The sequence below is a fragment of the Pseudophryne corroboree genome, chromosome 4, assembly GCF_028390025.1.
Source record: "Pseudophryne corroboree isolate aPseCor3 chromosome 4, aPseCor3.hap2, whole genome shotgun sequence".
NCBI classification, from domain to species: Eukaryota; Metazoa; Chordata; class Amphibia; order Anura; family Myobatrachidae; genus Pseudophryne; species Pseudophryne corroboree.
The window spans coordinates 611,714,186-611,741,004 of record NC_086447.1 but is presented as its reverse complement, the minus strand read 5'-3'; the positions used below and the strand labels follow the sequence as shown (position 1 = coordinate 611,741,004).

The 26,819-nt window shown below is 44.2% G+C and overlaps 1 protein-coding gene across 3 annotated transcripts in view; it reads left to right on the top strand.

Annotated features, from left to right (window-relative positions):
• Positions 1 to 26,819, top strand: part of ERMARD (ER membrane associated RNA degradation) — a 433,930-nt gene that overhangs the window by 353,144 nt on the left and 53,967 nt on the right. For all 3 annotated transcript variants that reach the window (XR_010176102.1, XM_063917638.1, XM_063917637.1), the window contains one exon: positions 3,316 to 3,444. Coding sequence is in view for 2 of the 3 variants with exons in the window: in XM_063917638.1 (XP_063773708.1) it covers positions 3,316 to 3,444 (129 nt within the window). In the remaining variant the exon portion in view is untranslated. The remainder of the gene's footprint in view (positions 1 to 3,315; positions 3,445 to 26,819) is intronic.

Below are 26,819 nucleotides of genomic sequence, written 5' to 3'. Positions count from 1 at the left end.
ACACGTAAAACGGCTAAACCCATGCAAAGCACTGTATAATGGCTTGTCCCCGTTCCCATGTATTTTCGCTCGATTGTGCGTCCAATTTAAGCCAAGCAAAGCATTCCTCTAATTGGATACCGCGCTAGTGACCATAGGTCATTAATCGCAATATCTGGACGTTTTGACCAGCTGAAACAGCATCGGGGCTAATTGGATATCCCCCTAAATCCTCGTGTTTGTTTCTAACAGGATTAAATTTCATTAGTTATTGTCATATACCATTTACGACCAGATACATTTAGATGGTATAGCTGCCATACCTCAGATACAAAAATGGGCTGAAATTCTTATGTTTAAGTAATTGCTAATGTCAGCCTCTTTTCTTCATAAAATGTCTAAAGGGCCCAGGACAAAATTGACAATATATGCCAGGGTTTCCCAATCACGGTCCCCAAGGTACACTAGCAATCCAGATTTTAAGGATTGCAATACTTGAGAACAGGTAACTTAATTAGTACCTACCTTATTTTGATTTAACCATCTGTGCTCAAGCATATCACTAAAATCTGGACTTTGGTTTGGGGACCTTTGCCCTATAATCTCAAAATCAGTCGAGCCCTGTCTCCTGTTCTCATTCCAACCTTAACTAAGTGTTGAATTAAACAAAATAAATAATTAACTTATCTGTATTCTCTCTCTGCTGATATCTTATTATTCAAGCATGTAGTGATTACTCTTATTCTGAAAAATCAATATTCTGGTTCAAACTCTTGCTCAAATTATGGTCCCATCTTTCAGCTCCCTTTTCCCTCCAAGCTTCTAGAGAGGCTTGTCTGCAGTCCTCTTACGCAACCTATTGGACACAGTTCAGACTTTTTTTCCCCAACACTCCAGTGACTGCACTGACTAAAGGTGCATACACGCTAGGCGATTTTGAGCTCAAAGTAGCCCACTTTTGGCGTTTTGAGCCACTTTAAGGTCTAAATCTCATAGTGTATATGGCCGGGCAGTGAGCACTGATGCGCGCTCCCGCATTATCGCCGGCCGTCGGCCTGTTTTACCGGCCGAGTGAACCACTTTCCACAGTCTTGTACTGTGGAAAGTGGTTCACCCCCATGAACATCGCTGGGATAGGGGAAAATCGCTCAGTGTGTATACACTGTGCGATTTTCCACCCAGCGATGTTCACATCTTCGCTATGCATACACACTGGGAAAAACGTCCACTGTGTATGCATCTTAAAATAGTCAATTACTGCTAAATCTAAAGGTCATTACTCACTTAACTGTCCTGGATCTCTCTGCTGCATGCGACACTGTTGACCACTGTCTTGTACAAATGTTACAATCCCTAGGTCTTCAGGACATTGGGGGTGATTCAGAGTTGAATTCAGAGTTGAATTCAGAGCTGTGCTAAATTTACAGGCACACTGACATGTGGGGGAGACACCTAGCACAGGGCTAGCCCGCCCCGCATGTGAGTCCCTGCCCCGTCGCAGAAGTACAAAAGCATTGCACAGTGGCAATGCTTTTGTACTTCAGGAGTAGCTCCCTACCAGCGTGGCCGGGAGCTACTCGTTGCTGCCCGGGTCGCAGAGGCTGCGTGTGACGTCACGCTGCCGCCGCCGCGGGCCGGCACGGTCCAGCCAAGCCTGTGTTGGATGAACTGCGCCCCTTAAACGGCGGCTTAACGCCGCCATCCTGCCAAGCGACCGTCTCTGCCTGTCAATTAGGCAGAGGCGATCGCAAGCTAAAGACAGCCGTCAGCTGTCTGGCATGCGCCGGCGCACTGCGGTGCCGGGTCATGCGCAGTTCAGGCCTGATCACTGGTGTGTGAACACGCACAGCACCCATCAGGTCTGAATTAGCCCCACTGTCCTATCCTGGTTCTCACCCTGTTTGTCAAATTTCTTTTAGTGCATGTTTCATTGGTATCACCTCCTCTATCCATCCTCTATCAATTGACATACAACAAGGCTCAGTCCTAGGTCCTTTCCTCTTCTTTTTCTGTCACTTTTCTTTGAAAGCAAATAAGATCTGCATGTGGATAATATCCAAATGTTACCTGTCCTCTCCAGATCTCTAACCATCTGTGTTGGCTCATGCTACTGAGGGGCAAATTTACTATGCCCCCGTGTTTTTGCAGATGCTAACTGAGATCAATCTCTGTTGATATTTTCCCACAAACATACCCGGTACTTTACTCAGCTCCTGTGTTTGTATCATTAATGTTTTCTAATGTTGATGTCATTCATAAACCAGAGCAGTGTTTTACCCACCATCCCTAATAGCGATTCGGTCCTCTTGTCCAAGTAGAAATCCATAGGGTACCTGTAAAAAACAATAAAAAAAAAAAAAACAATGCTCACTTCAATCTGGTGTAGATCGTTCCTCTTGGATCCATGTAGGCATCCACGGGGTTAAAAAATAACAAACTGAGCAACCCGATACAGTGCACTAAACACAATCCATGTGTACATACATGGATTGTGTTCTCCCGAATGGCAGGCCTCCACATTACAAATGTCACTTGGAGACCCGCCAGTCACTCAGGGAATGCCATGTAGTAGCGCTGTCCTGATTAGCTATGGGTTCCTCACCGGTCACTCAAGCGGAGCCCATAGCGTTCAATGGGGAAAACCCCATTGAAGTCTATGGGTGGGAACCAGGGTTCTACCACAGACCACAAGGTGAATTAAGGTCACTCTTTTAACCTTAAGGTGACCTCAATTAACCTTGCCATCTGCAGTAATTTTACATATATTCTTTTTCTACACTTTCACAACCTACTGACCTCATGCCAACATATGTGTGTGACTGATTCACAGGGTCAACCATGAGTCTTTGCAGTTTGGTTGGACCAATTTGCAATATTCACTGTAACACTTATCTTTATGTATCAAATTTCTACTTCCCTATAAAATGTAACATTGCAAGCAGTCATCTCCAATCTGATAGATGAAACCGTATTAAATACTTAATACATTGCCATAATGGCAGGTCCTATTTTCGCAGGCTGGTGATGCAACTCCCCTCTAGCACCTCTACTTATTCTGACTACCCCCTTCTCATTCTGAATTCTTTACAGTGCAGCCCTATTACGGCACTGTCTGTGGGGATGGAATATAGAATAAATATGTTCCCCTTTTCTCGGGGGGTGTCACCCCTGTACTGAATAGTGGTGGGGGTCTTCTGACTGGAGAAGGGGTGTTAATGGATAAGATTGGGGGAATTCAATGGTCCCAGTAAAATGAACACAGCTCTCTAAGTTCAATCTATAAGACCCCAAACACACATACGCAGAATTTATATGAATGTTTCTGATCTGATTTAGGCCTGAAGAACAGGATGTTCCTGGTAATTCATTACACTCTGAAATGGCACAGATCCTGTCCTTGCTACAAGTCCACATAAAGACCTCTTTTAGCAATGAGGACTTGAAAAGCTGGCTTCAAACAGACAGGTATATGTTCTTCACTGACAATAGTATTGTAAAATCAATGTCATTGCTCAACTTTCAAATATTGCTTTGGGTATTATTTATTTGTTAACCATTTCTTACATAACACAGCAAATTCTGTTGCGCTTTACAATTGGAAACAACAGTGATAAAACAAAACTGGGTAATAACAGAAAGTCATAGAGGTAGGAAGGCCCTGCTCACAAGTTTACAATCTGCAGGTGTGTCCTGATACATCTTGCCTTAGTACATCACACAGCACAAGATGCCTGGCGTGAGTGAGCTGACAGGTCCCATGCAACTCCATTAGCATTGGGCGTCTTTTTATGCTGAAAATGCATCTTTTCTCCTGCAGGGTCCACAGGTTATCCACAGGATAACATTGGGATATGAGGTAGCGACAGCGGATTGGCACCAAATGATCAAAGCTTCCGGCCTCCCAGAATGCAACGGGCTCGTCCCTATATCCCTGGCTCAGGCAAATCAGTTTTTTGTTTGGAGCGGTAGGTCAATGGGCTGCTGGTTTTTAGCAGCCATAAGCTTTTTTATTTTTATAGTCTTATTATTTTTTTTTAGCGATCTTGTCTAAAAAACGTCTCGTACCTTAGAAAGTCGCTCCAACAACTCCCCACCGGGTTGCAACAACGATTACCCACGTGTACAGTGCTGTTTCGGCAGGCGTCTGTGTAGGATGTACTAGCAAGTCCAGCAGACGTTACCAGGCTGTGGCCGGAGCACAGGGAGACGGTAAGGCATCGGTTCCGCTTAGTAGGGGAAACGCGAGACACAGTGCACTGTTTCAGGTTGGAAACTACTGAACGGTCGCTGACGCCGCTGCCACCTTGGGCACACCAGCGCTAGGCCTCAGGGATCATAGGCTCCAGGGGTAGTATGAGGCTGCGATCCCTAGGGTTGATGTCAGCAGTGGGGAGTAAGACGCTCCCTTGGTCGCCCCTCCCCCTGGTTCATGACCAGTTTCCTCTGAGTTACCTGCCATAAACTGAGACGCTGTGTAGCTAAAAGGACCCAGTCACAGCATAGGCAGCTGTATGACAGGTGCGTCTGTGTTCACTTGGGAGTCTGTGTTCACTGTAGGTTCACGGGGTGATTGTTTACACTAATAGCGTCTGGATCCACTCAGCGTTCACTAACGTATTGATCGATCCTGAAAGCGGGGTGAAGTCTCCCTATGAAGTCTCTCCTGAGCCGGGTAATACAGTACTAAGGTGGTCATTCCGAGTTGTTCGCTCGCTAGCAGTTTTTAGCAGCCGTGCAAACGCTATGCCGCCTCCCACTGGGAGTGTATTTTTACTTAGCAGAAGTGCGAAAGAAAGGATCGCAGAGCGGCTACAAACTTTTTTTGTGCAGTTTCAGAGTAGCTCAAAACCTACTCAGCGTTTACGAACATTTCAGACAATTCAGTTCCTGTTTTGACGTCACAAACACGCCCTGCGTTCGCCCAGCCACACCTGCATTTTTTCTGGCACGCCTGCGTTTTTCCGAACACACTCTGAAAACGGTCAGTTGACACCCAGAAATGCCAACTTCATATCAATCACTCTGCGGCAGCCAGTGCGACTGAAAAGCATTGCTAGACCCTCTTCGTTGTAATAGTATGTCGCGCGTGCACATTGCAACGCATGCGCAGTAGTGCCATTTTTTTGCCTCATTTCTTCACAGCGAACGAATGCGCTAGCGATCAACTCGGAATGACCCCCCAAGTATCTACCTTTGGTACAAATAGTTGGATAAGTGCCTGATGCATATGAGTCTTTTAACTCTTGCTGTTGTTTTCTTTCACTGTGCGACTGAATATGTCTAAACTCCTATATAAGGTAATGCAGTAATATGTTTCTCCTACATACTTGAAGTGTATATGTAGTTGATTATGTGCTCATATTGCTTATTATACTAATGTATAACCTGTGACTGATTGCTAGTATGTTTGCTGACTTTACTATTTTCTGTCAGTTTTCTGTGTATTCTGATCCTCAATGCTGGTGCAAAGCAGAGAGGGATCGGATTGTATGTCACTTTAACAAATTTGAAAGTGATTGCAGTCACAATTTGTGTAGTTAACACTGTAAAGGTGTGATTTATTTATCATGTCTAAGAGAGGCAAGGGTTAGGAGGATACACTCTCCACAGCAGCACCAACACTTATGTCATGTGTGTCTTGCAAAACTGGGTTAACCTCTCAGGATCTGGCTCAGAATGGATTATGTCCAAATTGTTTTAACTTTCACAAAAGCCTCTTGAATAATCCGAGGCAGGCACAGGTTCAAGTTGAACTCCCATAGGCTACTTTTGCTCAGACATGGGCCCTCATTCCGAGTTGTTCGCTCGCTAGCTGCTTTTAGCAGCATTGCACACGCTAAGCCGCCGCCCTCTGGGAGTGTATCTTAGTTTAGCAGAATTGCGAACGAAAGATTAGCAGAATTGCGAATAGAAATTTCTTAGCAGTTTCTGAGTAGCTCCAGACTTACTCCTACATTGCAATCAGTTCAGTCAGTTTCGTTCCTGGTTTGACGTCACAAACACACCCAGCGTTCGCCCAGACACTCCCCCGTTTCTTCAGACACTCCCGCGTTTTTCCCAGAAACGCCAGCGTTTTTTCGCACACTCCCAGAAAACGCCCAGTTTCCGCCCAGAAACACCCACTTCCTGTCAATCACACTACGATCACCAGAACGATGAAAAAGCTTTGTTATCCTGTGAGTAAAATACCTAACTTTTGTGTAAAATAACTAAGCGCATGCGCTCTGCGAACCTTGCACATGCGCAGTAAGCGACTAATCGCAGTATAGCGAAAATCGGCAACGAGCGAACAACTCGGAATGACCCCCATTATCCAGTATAGCTGAGTAGATAATGTCAGCTCCTATACTCGGGATAGGTTACCCTATTAACCCTTACATGCAACATTCCACCTGGGGGTTATCACATCCAGTACAGGAATCGGCAGCCTCTCAACAGAAACAGGCTGAAAGGCCGGTGGTAAGTAAATCACGTAGACATGAAACAACATCTTCACAATCTACACATGTTTCAGATGAGGACTTTTCGGAGGATAAGGACTCATCGCACTCCGGGTCTGCATACAGAGAGAGACGAGGAGGAAGGCCTCAGCTCAGTGGACATTCCTGAGCTAATTAGTGCTATGAAAGTCATTCTATCCTTCGAGGAGGCAGCAGAGCCTTTGTTAAAATCTAAGGCACCTGTGTTTAAACGTCCCAAAATAGTTAGGATTGAGTTTCCTGGGTCAGAACAGCTGATGGAAGTTTAGAATTCCAAAGAAATGAAATAACCATTATTCTTCTCCGGCTGGGGACTGTTTAAAAAGGGAAATGGCTCCCAAAGTAGATATGCATGTCATCCGATTAGTGCGAAAATCTACATTACCTCTGCCTTCTACATCATTAAATGATGTCACGGATAGGAAAATAGATGGTTTTCTTAAAACCATTTTCTCCTTTTCTGGGGCAGTCATAAGACCAGCCGTGTCTTCAGCCTGGATGGCAAAAGCAGTGGCAGCCTGGGCTGATGCTTTGGAGGATGACCTTTCAATGATATCTAGAGAGCAAAATTCCCATATTGCACATATCAAACAGGCAGCTATTTTTATGGAAGTAGCAGCCTTGGATATGGGAACAATTGCCTCTCAGGCATCAGCCTCAGCAGTAGCAGCTCGCAGAGCGGTTTGGCTACGTACATGGAAAGCTGACTCAGAATCCAAGAAGGTTCTGGAGTCTTTGCCATTTACTGGAGATATTCTTTTTGGTAAAGAATTAAACCGTATTTTGGAGTCAGAAGCAGACTCCAAAAAAATGAAGATTCCTTCCACACACGAATCCAATCCTAGATTTCCATCTTTTTTGTCCTTTTGGACTCGAGAAAAAGGAAAGGGTTATGGCAAACAGTCTCAATTTGACAAGTCTGGTAAGACTAAAAAGCATTGGGCTACCAGAGGGTCGGCATCCAAATCGGAAGATAATCCATCAGCCTGATGGTGCGGGCCTCCACCTGGCGGACCCCAGGGTGGGAGGCCGACTTCTTCAGTTTGCACAGATATGTCAGCAGTCTACCACAGATGCCTGGGCGCAAGAAGCGGTATCTCATGGTTATGCATTTGCTTTCAAGAAACACCCTCCTCAAAGGGTTTTTTGTACCAGCCCGACTTCAGTGGAAACAAAGGCCAGGGCTTTGCAAGAGGCAGTTCAGAATTTGCTTTAGTCAGGAGTGATAATTCCAGTTCCTCCTGCACAACAAGGACAAGGTTTTTATTCCAACCTGTTTCTAGTCCAGAAGCCAAATGGATCGTTCCGGCCCATACTCAATCTCAAAGTGCTGAACAAGTACATTTGGGTGCCTCTGTTTCATATAGAGACTTTTACGCTCCATTATTTTGGCCATGGAGCCGGAGGATTTTATGGTATCCCTGGATATCCAGGACACTTACCTTCATGTTCCTATATCACTGTCCCAGCAGCGCTATCGCAGGTTTGCTATCCTCCAGCAACATTTTCAGTTTCAGGCCCCACCATTTGGACTAGCCACAGCTCCCAGAGTATTCACCAAAATTATGGTGGTAATTGCAGCTTATCTCCGTCAGCAGTGGATAAGAATTTTTCCATACCTCGATGATTTATTAATCCTGGCAAAATCTCAGGAATTGCTTCAGTGCCATCTGCGACAGACAATAGCTTGTTTGCAGAGACACTGCTGGCTCATAAATTGGGCAAAGTAATCCCTGTTTCTGTCACAACGGATAACTCACTTGGGGGCTGTGTTGGATTCGAGTCTTCAAAGAGTAATTTTACCTCTGAACAAAATATCCAAAATTCAGTCAAGGATTCATGAGCTGCTGAACAGTCAAAAGGTATCCATTCACGCAGCAATGCGTGTGATGGGGTTGATGGTGTCGACATTCGACATGGTGGAGTATGCTCAGTTCCACTCGAGGCCTCTGCAACGTCTAATCCTTTCCAAATGGAATGGTTTTCATCAGACAATAAAAATGCAAACTATGGTCCCTCCTCTGAAAGTAAGGAGGTCATTAGCCTGGTGGCTAAAAAGACATCCCATCTGGACAAAGGGAGACCCTTTTGGATATCAGATTGGGAAATTCTGACAACGGATGCCAGCTTCCAGTGCTGGGGAGCGGTGTCAGGATGGAGTTGCTTCCAGGATCAGTGGACCAAGGAAGAAAGTTGCCTGCCAATAAATATTTTGGAACTTCGGCCCATATATATGGCACTTTTTCAGGAAAAGGAAATCCTTCAGGGGAAACCAGTCAATTCCGCTCGGACAATGCAGCGGCAGTAGCGTACCTCAACCATCAGGGATCCAAAACGCAATGAAGGAGGTAAGTCACACGTTAAGGTGGGCGGAACTTCATCGTCCAGCCTTGTCCGCAGTGTTCATTCCGGGAGTCCTAAACTGGGAAGCGGATTTTCGCAGTCGACGCACCATTCATGTAAACGAATAGGCTTTTCACCCGAGGTCTTCCAAATTCTGGTAGACAAGTGGGGGTTACCAAAGATAGATCTCATGGCGTCCCGTCAGAACAACAGAGTTCCCGCACACGGGTCAAGATCTTTGTGGATGCCCTGTCAGTAAGATGGGACTTTCGTCTGGCCTGTGTGTTTCCACCAATCGCCCTGTTACCCAGGGTGATGCAACAGGCAAAACAAGGAAGGGGCACCGTGATACTAATAGCTGCGGCTTGGCCCAGAAGTCATTGGTACACAGATCTGCAGAGACTGTCGATGGATGTTCCATTCCTACTCCCTCAACTTCCAGATCTACGGTATCAGGATCCTTGCTATCACAAGCACTTGTATCGACTGTCTTTGACGGCGTGTCTCTTGAGACTTCCATCCTAAATTGCTTTGGGACATCCCAATGTTATTCTGTGGACCCTGCAGCAGAAATATTAATTATGGTAGACTTACCGTTGATAACTCTATTTCTTCCAAGTCCACAGGATCCACAAGGATCTCACCCTGAAGCACCTAATTTGAGGATCTTTTCACTCACTAACCCTTTCCATCTTGTACAGAAGGGTGTGCATGTGTGTTCTTCTCGCCTGATTAGGGCTCTTTATGATGCTCCTGCCTTGAGCTTTGGAAAATAACTGATTTGCCTGGGCCAGGATGCGAGGATATAGAGACGGGCCCGTTGGATTCTGGGAGGCCGAAAGCTTTGATCGTTTGGGGCCAATCTGCTGTCGCTACCCAATGTTATCCTGTGGATCCTGTGGAACTTAGGAGCAGTAGAGTTGTCAACGGTAAGTCTACCATAACGGATATATTCGACATGCACTGTCAAGTGTGGGACCTTATATAGACAGGTGTGTGCCTTTCCAAGTCATGTCCAATCAACTGAATTTACCACAGGTGGACTCCAATTAAGCTATAGGAACATCTCAAGGATGATCAGTGGAACCAGGATGCACCTGAGCTCAATTTTGAGATTCATGGCAATGGCTGTGAATACTTCTGTACATGTGATTTCTTCATTTTTTTATTTTTAAGAAATTTGCAAAAATCTAAATAAAAACCTTTTTCACAGTGTCATTATGGGGTATTGTGTGTAGAATTTTGAGGGGAAAAAATAATTTATTCCATTTTGGAATAAGGCTGTAACATAACAAAATGTGGAAAAAGTGAAGTGCTGTGAAAACCTTACGGATGCACTGTACGCACTTGAATGTGACTGTGGTCCCAAAATGCATAACTTTACATTTCTCTATATTAGACTTCATACTCCACTTAGCTGTCCAAATCTCCAGTTTAAGTTGCTCTGAATTGAGTTAACATCCTGATCTGAATGAAATATCTTACACAGTTTAGTGTCATCTGCAAAAATGAACACTTTAATCTGAAGACCCTCTCCTACAGTACAGTATGTCATTTGGAAATATGTTAAACAGAAGAGGCCTATTACAGACCCTTGATGTACTCCACTTAATAGTTTAACCCAGTTCGAAAATGTTTCATTGAACACCACTCGCTGTTCCCTATTTTCCAACTAATTTTTGACCCAAGTCCAAATGCTGCTACCTAGACCAAGCTATCTTAATTTAAAAATCATCGTCATGTGAGGCACTGTGTCGAAGGCTTTTGCAAAATCTAAAAAGACCCTATCCACAGAATTCCTCAGGTCTAAGTTCGCACTAACTTCTTCATAGAAGCTAATTAAGTTAGTTTAGACATGACCTATCCCTCACAAACCCATACTAATAATCTTGTAGCACCCAAAGTATTCCTGAATTCTATCCCTTAATATTCCTTCCAATAATTGCCCCAATATGGATGTTTGGCTTGTAATTTCCAGGATTTGCCTTACTTCCCTTTTTAAACAATGGCATTACATCTGCTATTCGCCAGTCCCTAGGAACCGTGTCTGCTGATAAAGAATCTATAAAGATTAAGTATAAGGGTCTTGCTATTTCTGAGTTTAGCTTCATTAGAACCCTTGGGTGTAGTGTCCATCAGGCCCTGGAGATTTATTAATCTTAAATTTTCGCAGTCGCTCGCGGACTTACTTAAACAAGTATTATGTATCTGGACATTATCATTACTGTTTTTATGTACAATTCCCACCATTTTTTGCTCTCTAGTAAATATTGACGAAAATAATTAATAAAATTTCTCTGCTATTTCATTATCGTTAAGCAATTCCCCTAACGCGCTTTTTAGGTGTCCCGCGTTGTCTTTTTTTATACTTTTTCCATTGAATACTGTAAAAAAAATGTGGGGTTTGTTTTGCTTTCCTTAGCAATTTGTTTTTCAATTTCTGTTTTTGCTGCTCTGATTTCCTTTTTGCATTTTTTGTTACTTTTTTTATCCATTTCAACCCTTACCTTCTTATTTAGCAACATCGGTTTAAACTTGGTACTCTTTTTAATGGAAAAAGTCGCACATAAAGATGCTCGGTGCTACTGAGTCACGCCGCAGCGTGCCGTGACTAGAAGGGCTGTTTAACATGACTGCAGCAAGGATGTAGGAGATCACATCTGTATAGGAAAGTAGGCATTGATACACAAGGATAGGTGTTACCTATTGCAAAATAGCCCACCAGATTGCAAAGGTTCTTGGTGGGCTGTATGATATTGTCACACAGCAATGTTGGCCTGGGGTCATGAGGATGGGTAAGTGAAGAAAGGGAAAATGTGAGGATATGTGTGGATAGGAAAGTTTCTGAAGGTTATGTGGGCGGTTCCAGAATTTGATAAGCTTGCCTGAAGAGGTAAGTTTTCAGGAAACGCTTGAAGGTTTTGTCAAAGTCGAAAAATATCATGATGCACATGCCTTGCACTAACCCCATGCACATGCCCGCTGCTCGTGCGCCCACTCCCCCGTGCGTACACATCCCCGCAGGTTGCGTAGGGGACGCACCAGCGTCTCGTGCGCATAAGATGTGTATTTACGGTAGAGTTTGTGAGCGTGTAGCGTGCGACTCAATCATAGCATATTTAACCCATATAGTGCATTTTGTAGTTAATATTCCCCTAGACCATGTCAGCGAGTATGATTAGTTTAAACTGTTCCTGGACAGAGAGATTCCTCTTTGCATGATAGGAATGGTCAGATAAAGGTTGAAAGGTGGTGTCTAGTATCCAGCTGTAGGGTATATTAAGGGTAATATTCCTATGTTAGTTAGGAAAGAATCACATGTTCCTGCGCATAGTTATGTGCAGAAGTAGAAAATAGATATAAAATTGTATTTAAAATATATTACGAATGGGGAGGGGACGAGAATGGAATTCAATCACACATTAATTTCCCACAGACTGAGATACAATGGCCTTATTTACACTAAGCTTTGAGATTCTATGAAGAGGGCATACACCTTTGTTTATGAATAGGGCCAGGTTTGTCTCCAGAATAATGAGTGCTGAGTTGCCATTGTCTCAACTGAAAGAAAGAGACAAACAAGGGTGAACAATATTTAGGAGCAGAGTATGTTTGGAAGATCAGAAGCAATAGCTTTACCACAACAAAAACCAGACAAATAGGAATTTAGAATACTAACAAGTCCTAGTCCAAAATCCATGGAAATAGAGGTATTCATTTATATGTATTATATTTATATATATATATATATATATATATATATAGAATATATGTGTGTGTGAATAAATATATAAATATATATATATACAGCAGGCAGGTCCGGCTCTCCCATTAGAATACAAAGCGCTGGGTGCCCTCACATGGAATGAATGAATACATACAGCGGGCTGGTGCGGCACTCCAAGCGACTATCACAAATAGGCAAAAGGGTCCTCGGTGTAGACAACGTTTCAAAGCAGTTTAATATAGCTTTTTCATCAGGTCATATACAACAAACAAAGTGTACTCACCTAAATACCCAGCGTGTGCGTCGCTCACCACGCGCTTCCGGAGCTCAGGCACCCGCCAGGCTCGTCGGCGCTATGTGGTGACGTAATCTGCAGGTGCCCATCACCATAGAAACAAATAATACACAAGAAAGCTATGTGCTATGTACATACACATGGAAACCGACACATAGATGGACAACTGGCATCCGGCCAAAGCTTAATGAACATTTGCACAGCAGAATATTAGTACAAGTCAAAAGAAATTCATATGATAGAGCAAGAACTACAAGTACATTAATCGGCTAGATGAGCACTACCTCACGAACAAGTGCTGCTCATAAATCACTGACGCCCTATATAGGTATTAGAACTTAAACAGATATATAGTTATCAAATGAATTAAATTACTATCATACATTAGGTAACTGATGTTTTAGGGACATTGCATTCCTCACAATAATGCATGCAGACCTAGCTGTTCGTTTAGACCCCTTGGATGGAGAGTTCCCAGCCGGTGAATCCACCTGACCTCACATTCCAGTAATTTATGTCCCCGGTCACCCCCACGTATAAGGGGGGGGACATGGTCTATCATGCGGTAGCGTAATGCCGCTAATGGATGCCGTGCCATCATGAAGTGTCGAGCGACCGGCTGGTCGCTAGAACCCTTCGTAATAGCAGATTTAATTGCCGACCTGTGGGCTGCCATACGTTCCTTGAACATGCGTTCGGTCTTACCAATATATAACAGGCCACAGGGGCAGAGAAGCTGATACACAACAAATTTCAAAGAGCATGTCAAGGTAAAATTAATAGTCAAAGAACGACCAGTAAGGGGATGCTGAAAGGTCCTACCACCAATCATAAACTGACAGGTGACACAAGTACAGCGGATACATCCGCGAGGATTAGAGTGCATATTAATTTGAGGTTTAGGTGTAATATCTGATTTGACCAGAATATCCCTTATGTTGCGCCGCCGAGTATAACAAGACATGAGGCGTGTTTCATGAAGATCTAGTTCTGGATCCGATTGTACAATATAAATATATAATTCCTAACAAATTGTAATAGCAGGAGTATATATATATATATATATATATATATGTATATATATGAATATGTGGATATATGAATATCTTGAAGATTGAAATAGATAGTAATATCATGTGTGGGTTCATATTGTTCAGAGTCACGTGAACATTAATCTGGTGGGAATAGGAACATTGTTAAAACTTACCTCATTAAGATATTAATAATACCAGATTTATGTTTAATGTGATGGGTTTAAACTGATTATGGGGCGGGAACTCCACATCCCAAGTACTAGCCATCGCCCACTTCTTGAACTAACCAATGGTGCCCGGTGCAAGACATGTCCCACCCTCTAACCAATGGAAGAAGAGCACACAGTGTCTATTGTATTATGTCTTGAGCTAGTGAATAAATAGAGCTAGCAGCAGGCTTGGGCACACAAGACTCTGAAGGCTTTCTCCCTGATAGCTGAGGGATGAATTCAGGTTGCGCCGGCGAAACATTCTCACGTATGTATATTTCTCTGTAGCCATTATTCTCCATTACTCTGTTTAGAAATCAATCTACTGCGGTGTTAGAGCTGCTGTGGTTATAACCAAAACCCGTGTGTGTCTTCATTTTCCTGCAAAGGGCTCTCTTAGCGTCTTAATCGCTCTAACAGCATACACATTGTTAAGGTTTTTAGGCGTTACATCATTGCAGTATTTGACTACTAAGGTTTAGAGTACAAGTATATTCTTACTGTGTTTTATCAACAAGGTTTACTGTATATCATTCTGTGAGCGTCTGCGCCGCTCGTGTCTCACTCTCACGGCGCAGCGTCTGCCACGCTAAGTGCGTACCCCTACGGCACTCAGTGCGCAAATAGCGTACTCAGTCCGTAATAGTGTATAGCTTTATGTTTAAAGATAATAATTGACATTATCAGTTTGGAGAGTAGTGGAGAGTCTTATTGTGCTCGGGAGGGCATTTCTCAGAGTGGGTGCAGCCCGAAGGAAGTCCTGCAATCATGAATGGGATCTAATAATGAGTATGGATGAGAGACATATACAGTATCTTGTGAATATCAAAGAGGTCAGGTTGGGAGATATTTTGAGATAAGCGAAGAGATGTACGTTGGTGTAGTTTGGGTAATGTCCTTGTGTGTGAGTAAAAGTATTTCATATTGAATACGGACTGACAGAGTGGATCCACAGACTATGAACCTCTAGCAAGTAAAATTAGCCTTAAAGCTGCTTTCAGAATGGATTGTAGTGGTAACAGTTGGTAAGAAGACTATTCCAATAATCAATGCAGGAGTTTTTGCAGTGTTTTGTGTAAGGTATGGTTGTATTTTAGATATGTTTAAATGCATGTGGCAAATTTAAGAGACAGATTGAATGTGGGCAACAAAGGACAGTTCAGATTGGAGGATGCCACATAGACAGCGAGCTATGATTAGGATTGATTGTAAAGTTCTCAACAGTAATAAAGATATCAGGTTGGTTACTACTATTGGTCACTGGAAATATTAATATTAAGTTTGAGGTGGTGAGATGACATCCAAGAGGAAACAGCAGAAAGACATTCAGTGACACAGACCAATACAGATGGTGGCAAATCTGGGGAGTATAGGTAGATTTGAGTATCATCTGCGTACAGATGATACTGAAATCCAGAAGAGCTGATTAGTGTGCCAAGAGATGTGCTATAGATTGAGAAAAACAGAGTACCTAAGAGTTAGCCTTGTGGTACTCCAACTGATAGAGTTGGCAAAGAGGAGGTGGAATCAGGGAAGCAGACACTAAATGAATGATTAGTTAGGTAGGCTGAGAACCAAGAAAGGGCTGTGTCCTGAAGACCTAGGGATTGTAGTGTTTGTATGAGAAGAGAGTGGTCAACAGTGTCAAAAGCAGCAGAGAGATCTTAAAGAATAGCAAGTGAGTAGTGGCCTTTGGACTATATCACAGGTTCTCAAACTCGGTCCTCAGGACCCCACACAGTGCATGTTTTGCAGGTCTCCTTACAGAATCACAAGTGAAATAATTAGCTCCACCTGTGGACCTTTTAAAATGTGTCTGTGAGTAATTAATACACCTGTGCACCTGCTGGGTTACCTGCAAAACATGCACTGTGTGGGGTCCTGAGCACCGAGTTTGAGAACCCCTGGACTATATAACTCACTACTTTAGTCAGTGCTGTCTTTGTGGAATCCTGGGTACGAAAGCCTGATTGAACTGGGTCCAAAAAGTTGTGTTGGTTAAGAAAGTGTAGGCAAGTCTCTCAAGTAGCATGGGAGCTGAGAGATGAAACACATTCATCTCTCCATTCCAATCTATCCTCAGTGCTGCTGCCCGGATCATCTTCCTCACCAAATGCACTACATTCACCTCCCCTCTCTTACTATCCCTTCACTGACTCCCCTTCCCATTCAGAATCCATTTCAAGCTTCTCACACTCACTTACAAAGCCCTCATCCACTCCTTTCCCAGTTACATCTCTGACCTTATCTCCCTTAACACTCCCGCCCATCTTTTTCGCTCTGCTAATGCTGCTGCCTCTCCTGCCTTCTGATTACCTTCTCCCACTCCTACCTCCAAGATTTTGTCTGTGCTGCTCCCTTTTTCTGGAATTCTCTACCATCTCCCCCTCAGACTCTCCACCTCTCTATAAAAAACTTCAAACCGGCTCTCAAGACGCACTTCTTCACGCAATTCAGCCATCTCTCATCCTAAGCCTTCTGTGGCCCATGCTCACTTTCTACCATATCTTTGTTACCCCTATATGTGTACCACTCCTCTTTAGAACGTAAGCTCTCATGAGCAGGGTCCTCTTCCCTCATATGTTTTTACATCTCTTACTTAACCTATATTCTTTTCAATACTCCCTTTGATGGCACCAAATCTCTCAGTTTTCTGCCACCATGATACTTATTTCAGTGCTGTTTATTGATGCAGCTATGTTTATATACCCTGTACCTGTCCTATATTGTATTGAACTGTAAGTCATTGTCTTCATGTTTTGCTTATTTGTTTGCTCCATAAGTGGGTGCTGTGGATCTCATGTGTCGCCATATAAATAAATGATAATATTAGTAATGGGATGGTAGCTTGAGAGAGAATTTAGATTAGAATTGTGGGGTTTTTTCAGAATGTGAGTTATCACTGCATGCTTGAACAATGAAGGAAAGATACCAGTGGAGAGAGATTACAGATTTTAGTTAAGGACAGAACTTTATTTATTTGTGAGGTATAGACTCAAGAGAAGAGGTAGCAGAGTAGCGGGATGAGCAGAGTGTTGATTTATCTTCACTTGTGGGATCAAATGAAGAGAAAGTGCCAGAGGGTTCAGATAGGGAATTAAGCAGGTCACTGACTTGAGGAAGATATACCATTTCTCTGACGTCCTAGTGGATGCTGGGAACTCCGTAAGGACCATGGGGAATAGACGGGCTCCGCAGGAGACTGGGCACTCTAAAAGAAAGATTAGGTACTATCTGGTGTGCACTGGCTCCTCCCTCTATGCCCCTCCTCCAGACCTCAGTTAGAATCTGTGCCCGGCCAGAGCTGAGTGCTCCTAGTAGGCTCTCCTGAGCTTGCTAGAAAAGAAAGTATATGTTAGGTTTTTTATTTTCAGTGAGATCTGCTGGCAACAGACTCACTGCTACGTGGGACTGAGGGGAGAGAAGCAAACCTACCTGCTTGCAGCTAGCTTGTGCTTCTTAGGCTACTGGACACCATTAGCTCCAGAGGGTTCGAACACAGGGCCCGACCTCGATCGTCCGTTCCCGGAGCCGCGCCGCCGTCCCCATTGCAGAGCCAGAAGATAGAAGAGAACGACGAAATCGGCGGCTGAAGACACTTTGTGGGGTCCTGTCCTCAGTCAGAGCATTCCCTGTGTGTGTGCGGTTTGTCGGTACGGCTGTGTCGACATGTTTGATGAGGGTTACGTGGAGGCGGAGCAAGGGCAGATAAGTGTGGTGTCGCCCCCAACGGGGCCGACACCTGATTGAATGGATATGTGGAAGGTCTTAACCGACAGTGTCAACTCCTTACATAAAAGGTTCGATGACGCAGCAGCCTTGGGACAGCCGGGGTCTCAGCCCGCGCCTGCCCAGGCGACTCTGAAGCCGTCAGGGGCTCGTAAACGCCCGCTAGCTCAGATGGTGGACACAGATGTCGACACGGAGTCTGACTCCAGTGTAGATGAGGATGAGACAAATGTACAGTCTACAAAGGCCATCCGATGCATGATTACTGCAATGAAAGATGTATTGCACATTTCTGACGTTAACCCGGTTACTACCAAGAAGGGTATTATGTTTGGGGAGAAAAAGCAGCCAGTGACTTTTCCCCCATCTGATGAATTAAATGAATTGTGTGAAGAAGCGTGGAGTTCCCCTGATAAGAAACTAGTGATTTCTAAGAGGTTACTAATGGCGTACCCTTTCCCGCCAACGGATAGGTTACGTTGGGAAACATCCCCTAGGGTGGACAAGGCGCTCACACGCTTATCTAAAAGGGTGGCACTGCCGTCTCAGAATACGGCCGCCCTAAGGGAACCTGCGGATAGAAAGCAGGAAGCTATCCTGAAGTCTGTGTATACACACTCTGGTACTCTACTGAGACCTGCTATTGCTTCAGCCTGGATGTGTAGTGCTGCAGCAGCATGGACTGATACCCTGTCAGACAACATTGATTCCCTCGACAGGGATACTATTTTGCTAACCCTAGAACATATAAAAGACGTCGTCTTATATATGCGGGATGCCCAGTGGGATATTTGCCTACTGGCATCTAGAATTAATGCAATGTCCATTTCTGCCAGGCGAGTATTATGGACTCGGCAGTGGACAGGTGATGCTGATTCTAAAAAACACATGGAGCTTTTGCCTTATAAGGGTGAGGAATTGTTTGGGGACGGTCTCTCGGACCTCGTATCCACAGCAACAGCTGGGAAGTCGACTTTTTTACCTCAAGTTCCCTCACAGCCCAAGAAAGCACCGTATTATCAAATGCAGTCCTTTCAGCCTCAGAAAGGCAAGCCGGTCAGAGGCGCATCCTTTCTGGCCAGAGGCAAGGGTAGAGGAAAGAAGCTGCACCAGGCAGCCAGTTCCCAGGAACAAAAATTCTCCTCTGCTTCCACTAAGTCCACCGCATGACGTTGGGGCTCCACAGGTGGAGCCAGGTGCGGTGGGGGCGCGTCTCCGAAACTTCAGCAACCAGTGGGTTCGCTCACAGGTGGGTCTCTGGGCTGTACAAATTGTATCTCAGGGATACAAGCTGGAGTTCGAGGCGACTCCCCCTCGCCGTTACCTCAAATCAGCCTTGCCAGCTGCTCCCAGGGAAAGGGAGGTAGTACTGGTGGCAATTCACAAGCTGTACCTCCAGCAGGTGATCATCAAGGTCCCCCTCCTTCAACAGGGAAGGGGTTACTATTCCACAATGTTTGTGGTACCGAAACCGGACGGTTCGGTCAGACCCATTCTGAATTTAAAATCCTTGAACACTTATATAAAGAAGTTCAAGTTCAAAATGGAATCGCTCAGAGCGGTGATTGCAAGCCTGGAAGAGGGGGATTTTATGGTGTCGCTGGACATCAAGGATGCTTACTTGCATGTCCCCATTTACCCACCTCACCAGGAGTACCTCAGGTTTGTGGTACAAGACTGTCATTACCAGTTCCAGACGTTGCCGTTTGGCCTGTCCACGGCACCGAGGATATTTACCAAGGTAATGGCCGAAATGATGATACTCCTTCGAAAAAAGGGAGTTATAATTATCCCATACTTGGACGATCTCCTCATAAAGGCGAGGTCCAGAGAGCAGTTGTTGGTCAGTGTAGCACTCTCTCAGGAAGTGTTGCAACAGCACGGCTGGATTCTGAATATCCCAAAGTCGCAGCTGATTCCTATGACGCGTCTGCTTTTCCTGGGCATGATTCTGGACACAGAACAGAAGAAGGTGTTTCTCCTGGTGGAGAAGGCCCAGGAATTGTCATCTCTGGTCAGGGACCTCTTGAAACCAAAACAGGTGTCGGTGCATCACTGCACGCGAGTCCTGGGAAAGATGGTGGCTTCATACGAAGCAATTCCCTTCGGCAGGTTCCATGCAAGGATCTTTCAGTGGAATCTGTTGAACAAGTGGTCCGGATCGCATCTTCAGATGCATCGGCTGATCACCCTGTCCCCGAGGGCCAGGGTGTCTCTGCTGTGGTGGCTGCAGAGTGCTCATCTTCTCGAGGGCCGCAGGTTCGGCATACAGGACTGGGTCCTGGTGACCACGGATGCAAGCCTCCGAGGATGGGGGGCAGTCACTCAGGGAAGAAACTTCCAAGGACAGTGGTCAAGTCTGGAGACTTCACTACACATAAATATACTGGAACTAAGGGCCATTTACAACGCCCTGAGTCAAGCAGTGCTCCTGCTTCAAAACCAACCAGTGCTGATTCAGTCAGACAACATCACGGCGGTCGCCCATGTAAACCGCCAGGGCGGCACAAGAAGCAGGATGGCAATGGCAGAAGCCACAAGGATTCTTCGATGGGCGGAGAATCACGTGCTAGCACTGTCAGCAGTGTTCATTCCGGGAGTGGACAACTGGGAAGCAGACTTCCTCAGCAGACACGACCTCCACCCGGGAGAGTGGGGACTTCATCAAGAAGTCTTCACACAGATTACAAATCATTAGGAAATGCCACAGGTGGACATGATGGCATCCCGCCTCAACAAAAAGCTAAAAAGATAATGCGCCAGGTCAAGGGACCCTCAGGCGATAGCTGTGGACGCACTTGTGACACCGTGGGTGTACCAGTCGGTTTATGTGTTTCCTCCTCTTCCTCTTATACCCAAGGTACTGAGGATAGTAAGAAAGAGAGGAGTAAGAACTATACTCATCGTTCCGGATTGGCCAAGAAGAACTTGGTACCCAGAACTGCAAGAAATGATCTCAGAAGACCCATGGCCTCTGCCTCTTAGACAGGACCTGTTGCAGCAGGGGCCCTGTCTGTTCCAAGACTTACCGCGGCTGCGTTTGACGGCATGGCGGTTGAACGCCGGATCCTCACGGAAAAGGGCATTCCGGATGAAGTTATTCCTACGCTGATAAAAGCTAGGAAGGATGTGACAGCAAAACATTATCACTGTATATGGCGAAAATATGTTGCTTGGTGTGAGGCCAGGAAGGCCCCAACAGAGGAATTCCAGCTGGGTCGATTTCTGCACTTCCTACAGTCAGTGGTGACTATGGGCCTAAAATTGGGGTCCATAAAGGTTCAGATTTCGGCCCTATCTATTTTCTTTCAAAAAGAACTGGCTTCACTGCCTGAAGTTCAGACGTTTGTTAAGGGAGTGCTGCATATTCAGCCCCCTTTTGTGCCTCCAGTGGCACCTTGGGATCTTAACGTTGTGTTGGATTTCCTGAAATCCCACTGGTTTGAGCCACTTAAGACCGTGGAGCTAAAGTATCTCACGTGGAAGGTGGTCATGCTGTTGGCTTTAGCTTCAGCAAGGCGTGTGTCAGAATTGGCGGCTTTGTCATGTAAAAGCCCATATCTGATCTTCCATATGGACAGGGCAGAATTGAGGACTCGTCCCCAATTTCTCCCAAAGGTGGTATCAGCGTTTCATTTGAACCAACCTATTGTGGTGCCTGCGGCTACTAGGGACTTGGAGGATTCCAAGTTACTTGATGTAGTCAGGGCTTTGAAGATCTATGTAGCCAGGATGGCTGGAGTCAGGAAAACTGACTCGCTATTTATCCTGCATGCACCCAACAAGCTGGGTGCTCCTGCTTCAAAGCAAACTATTGCTCGCTGGATCTGTAGCACGATTCAGCTGGCACATTCTGCGGCTGGACTGCCGCATCCTAAATCAGTAAAAGCCCATTCCACAAGGAAGGTGGGCTCTTCTTGGGCGGCTGCCTGAGGGGTCTCGGCTTTACAGCTTTGCCGAGCTGCTACTTGGTCAGGTTCAAACACATTTGCTAAGTGCTACAAGTTTGATACCCTGGCTAAGGAGGACCTTGAGTTTGCTCATTCGGTGCTGCAGAGTCATCCGCACTCTCCCGCCCGTTTGGGAGCTTTGGTATAATCCCCATGGTCCTTACGGAGTTCCCAGCATCCACTAGGACGTCAGAGAAAATAAGAATTTACTCACCAGTAATTCTATTTCTCGTAGTCCGTAGTGGATGCTGGGCGCCCGTCCCAAGTGCGGACTCTCTGCAATATATGTATATAGTTATTGCTTAACTAAAGGGTTATTGTTAGGAGCCATCCGTTAAATGAGGCTCAGTTGTTGTTCATACTGTTAACTGGGTATGGTTATCACAAGTTGTACAGTGTGATTGGTGTGGCTGGTATGAGTCTTACCCTTGATTCCAAATCCTTTCCTTGTTGTGTCAGCTCTTCCGGGCACAGTTTCTCTAACTGAGGTCTGGAGGAGGGGCATAGAGGGAGGAGCCAGTGCACACCAGATAGTACCTAATCTTTCTTTTAGAGTGCCCAGTCTCCTGCGGAGCCCGTCTATTCCCCATGGTCCTTACGGAGTTCCCAGCATCCACTACGGACTACGAGAAATAGAATTACCGGTGAGTAAATTCTTATTTTAATCTTGGATCTTATCAATCTGGTCCTTCAATTAAGAAGCAAGATCTTGTGCCTTGATAGTGTCTGGTGGGTTGGTTGGTTGGTTGGTTGGTTGGTTGGTTGGGTGAGGGAGGGTGGAGAAGCGGTTTAAATGTATTAAAAAGTTGCTTGGGATTAGTGGCTTGAGCAGAGATGAGAGTTTGGAAATATGTTTGGCAGTGTCCAGGGCATTACGATAGGAGTGGTAGATAGTCTTGTATGTGAGGAAGTGGCTTAGTGTACAGAATTTACACTTTACGTGAGAGTTTTTGTAGGTGTCTTGTTCATTTAGAGTGCCACTGTTGACATCTAGGTCTACGTGGAGTGAAATGGGTAGTTGGAGCCACTTCAAGAGCTATTTCTAGAGTTTGATTCAGGTGTGATACAGCCTTCTCAAGAGAAGTGAATGCAGAAATAGGTGAGAGCAGTTGTTGCAGAGAGGTTGAAGTTCTAGAAAATTAATTGTGTTAATACTCCTGCGGGTTTGAGGAGGATTGAAGGACTTGAGTGACATTGAGTTTGAAGTAATGGAGGAGAGCATGAAAGTGATAAGGTTGGGATCTGAGAGAGGGAAATGAGTGTTAGTGAATTCAGAAACTGAGCATAGTCTGGTGAATACAAGATCAAGGCAGTGGCCCTCCTGATAAGCAGAGCAGTCAGTCCATTGGGAGAGGCCAAGAGAGGAGATTAGAGAGAGTAGTTTGGAGGCATGAGCAGCAGATTTTGGACTTTCAACAGTAATATTGAAAACACCCAAGATGATGGTGGAGATTTCATAACATAAGAAGTGAGGGAACCAGGCAGAAAGATCTTCCAGAAATTGTTTGAGTTTCCGAGGTGTGCAATAGAAAGCTGCAATACGGAGATAGAAAGTAGTGAAAATCCTGATAGAATGTATTTCAAATGATGTGAATGTGAGTGATGAAATCTGTGGTAGAACTGTGTATGTGAAAGACTGGGATAGTAATAATCCAACCCCACATTATTTACTTTTACCAGGCCTAGAGGTGTGTGTGCACTGAAGACCACCCTGTGACAGTGCTACAGAGGAGGCTGTAGTCTGTTTGTGTTATCCTTGTTTCTTTAGCCAGCAGGTTGAAGTTGTTAGATATGAAGAGATCATGGATGGATGTTAATTTGTTACAGAGCGTGCATTCCATAAAGCACATTTTAGTGGTTTGGAGGGTGATGGGAGATGTGATATTATGAGGTTAGCTGGATTTATATGTTGCTGCGAATCAGGTGAATGAGGCACGTGGTTGGGGCCCAGCTTTAGTGAAATGTCACCAGCTAATAGAAGCAAGAGAGAGATAACTATTATAGTTATAGGAGCTTTGTGAATGTTTTTTTTTTTTATGGTAGCAGGTTGTGGATGTTATTGTCAAAGTATAAAGATAAGTAAAAAGCTCACGAGTGTTAATAAGAGAGGAGTGAATAATTGAGGTGGCAATGTGTACAGAGGGGTGGGTTGCAGGGAAAATGAAGGATGTAATTGGTTTGGAGAGAATACCATGGGGTACAACTAAGAAAATCAATTTGTTGTACATGGTGTGTTTAAAATAATTATCTTCATGTATATTCACTGTGCAAGGTAGGTGTTAGTCATCCTTTACCTGTTAGAATATATACTTTAGACGTTAAGGTTCATTCTGAGTTAGGAGAACTTCTGCATGTAGCCCACAAATGCTGGACAGCTTTATTTTTATACTGTCATTTAAATTTGCATTTGTACACACTCCTCTCAAATCTAAATATTTCTGCACATTTTAGATTTGCCCCACTACAGTGCAACATAGTTTTGCCATGATGAAAAGTTACGTGCTTTTTTGCTATGCTCCCAACTTGGAATCAGCCCTTTTGTGCACAAACACAGCACTTTAAAGGGTCTGCAACCCGAACAGTCTAATTACTGTCAAAGTCAAAAATATTACATAGAGAGAACATACAAACTACACACATTTAAGTCGCTATACTTGCAAATATGCGCAGCGAGCACAGCAATATATGGTAACACACGCATTTGCTCAGACATGTCACGGAGATGGATTCGGCGCTTGTTTCATACAGTGCATGGTTATGATAATGTCGGGCACCAGACATCATGGAGATTTAGAATTGGCTGATGAATTGATGTCATGAATGTGTATTATTTGAACAGAACCAGATGCGCCCGTCATGTTTGGTATTGAAGCAAGCAGATTGATGTGTGGGTTAGTTTGAGGCTTGTTGTGAAGTTGTGGGACATTGCAGCGGATAGATATGATTATATGTATAAAAGCTAAGATCATTTTGTTAGAACAATGAATGATCAAGCCAACCCTTTACTAAGATTTCAGGGCTGAACCTGATTAGCATATACAAAGCAAGAGAGACCCCTCCCCCAGGAACTAGGAAAACAGGCATGGCTAGAAAAGAAGTCAGTTTCAGTTTGCTTGGGGCCTCTGAGGACAGATATACTGTAGCTACTCACACAGCTACCTGGCACCCAGCAGCATGGCGGCTACATCCACAGGACTGACCTCCAAACTAAAGGCTAAGTATTGAATTCACATGGCTAGATAAGGAAATATAGACAGATTGCTTTAAGGTCAATGGTGCTGGTTTAAATAGGATATTGTAACTTGTTTGTGTGATAGATCTGGGAATATGTGCTGGTAGCAATGGCAGGCTGATATGTGTGGTTACATTGTGATCTGGTCTTGTGATGAATATGCTCTGGTTATTGAGATACTGAAGTTGTTTGGAATGTGAAATTGAATAAGATGGTTCTAGGAAGTTGGATTGTAATTGTGAAAGGTGATTTAGATGGTTTGGAATTGTAAAATCAGAACATATGCATTGTTTTGAGGCTTGGACATTTTGGAATAAAATGGAGTCTTGTGTCTTCTGCTATGTGATTGGGGTGTAGCAGAGAGTGCCATGTGTTTGGACCTGCAAATCTAAAATGGCTGCTGCCGGGTATTTTCCCCTCCCCCTTTCAACCATGTGGTGCAGTCTTTGGAATCATGGGAGTTTTCCCAAAATGGAGTCTAGCTTCTGTCCCATGCGGTATTGTAGGGTTGTGTATATAGGGACAGCCAGTATGGGTAAGTTCAAGTATTTTCTCCACAAAGATTCTCAGCATTGACTAACTGCGCAGCGATTGTCTCTCACATGTGTAGTTTTATCTGCAATCATATTGTTCTTATTGTTATTGTGAGCCATATCTCTCTCTCTCTCTCTTCTCCTCTTTCTCCCTCATTTTCCGTTAAACGTAAATTGTATTGTATTGTATTTCCTGTGTAGTTATCTGGTTAGTTAGTCTATGTTATATTGGTAGTGTATAATTGTATTGTATTATTCTTTTGCAAGCATACCATCCATAATATATATATAAGGCGTTAGACCCTAAGCCCAGGTATCTGTGTATTTCTTATAGTGTTAAGTATTCTCAGAGCGTCTGTGACGCACAAACAGCTTTTAAGTTAATAAGGTTACACTGTGTTGCATCTACACTCTACCACTACACAGAGGTTTACAGTATAAGTACATTCCTTAAGGTATAGTTATTCTAGTTTAATTCTGTAAGTATCTGCAATGCCTGTGTTCACACCCTGTGCACAGCGTCTGCGCATACCCTTGCGGTACCTTTTGCGCCAATTGCGTACTGTGTTCTTTAACCTTTAACGTGTTTTTAATAGGACAAATATTATAGACATTGTCAATTGGGGGCTCTCCTCCGGTCTTCACATATCTGCACTAGGTAACTTCAGCAGACATTATCGGTCAGCAAAGAGTGGAAGGTAGTATCCCTCGTTAAACCGTTTGGAGGTCGGGGATACTGCAGTGCTGACCAGTTAATTGTCTGCTTCACTTGGTAAGGAGTGCTGAGGGAATTCGGGAACTGGAAGGTAGGAACAGTACGTTATTGTCTTTGAAAATCTGTTTTTTTTTTTATTTCTATTTGGTGCCAACTACACACGCAGATTGGATGGTTTGTCTGTTTAAATAGGTTTAAAATTATTTTTAATCGCTCTGCATAGCCTTGATATAGTTTTTTTTTTTTTTTTAAACTCAGGCCTAGAATAACTTTAGGAGTTTGAATGATGACTTTCTTTGTGACAAGAAGCAGCATGGTCTGTCCACCATTTTGTGTGACCCTCATGGAGGTGAAAGGGGGAGGAGCAGCGGCCATTTTGGGAAGGTCAAATTTTTATTTTTATTTTCTTTCTCTCCCCTAAGCGGCTGATTTTCAGTTGACTCAGGAAATAATCAGCCATCCACTGTCAAAAAGAAATCATCATTTAATGAGTTTTTTTTATGCATTTATTTAATCTATATCATAGTCAATCATAAGTAATAGTGATTGGTACTTATATGTAAAATCTATATGCGTGTGCTTACATCAATGTAT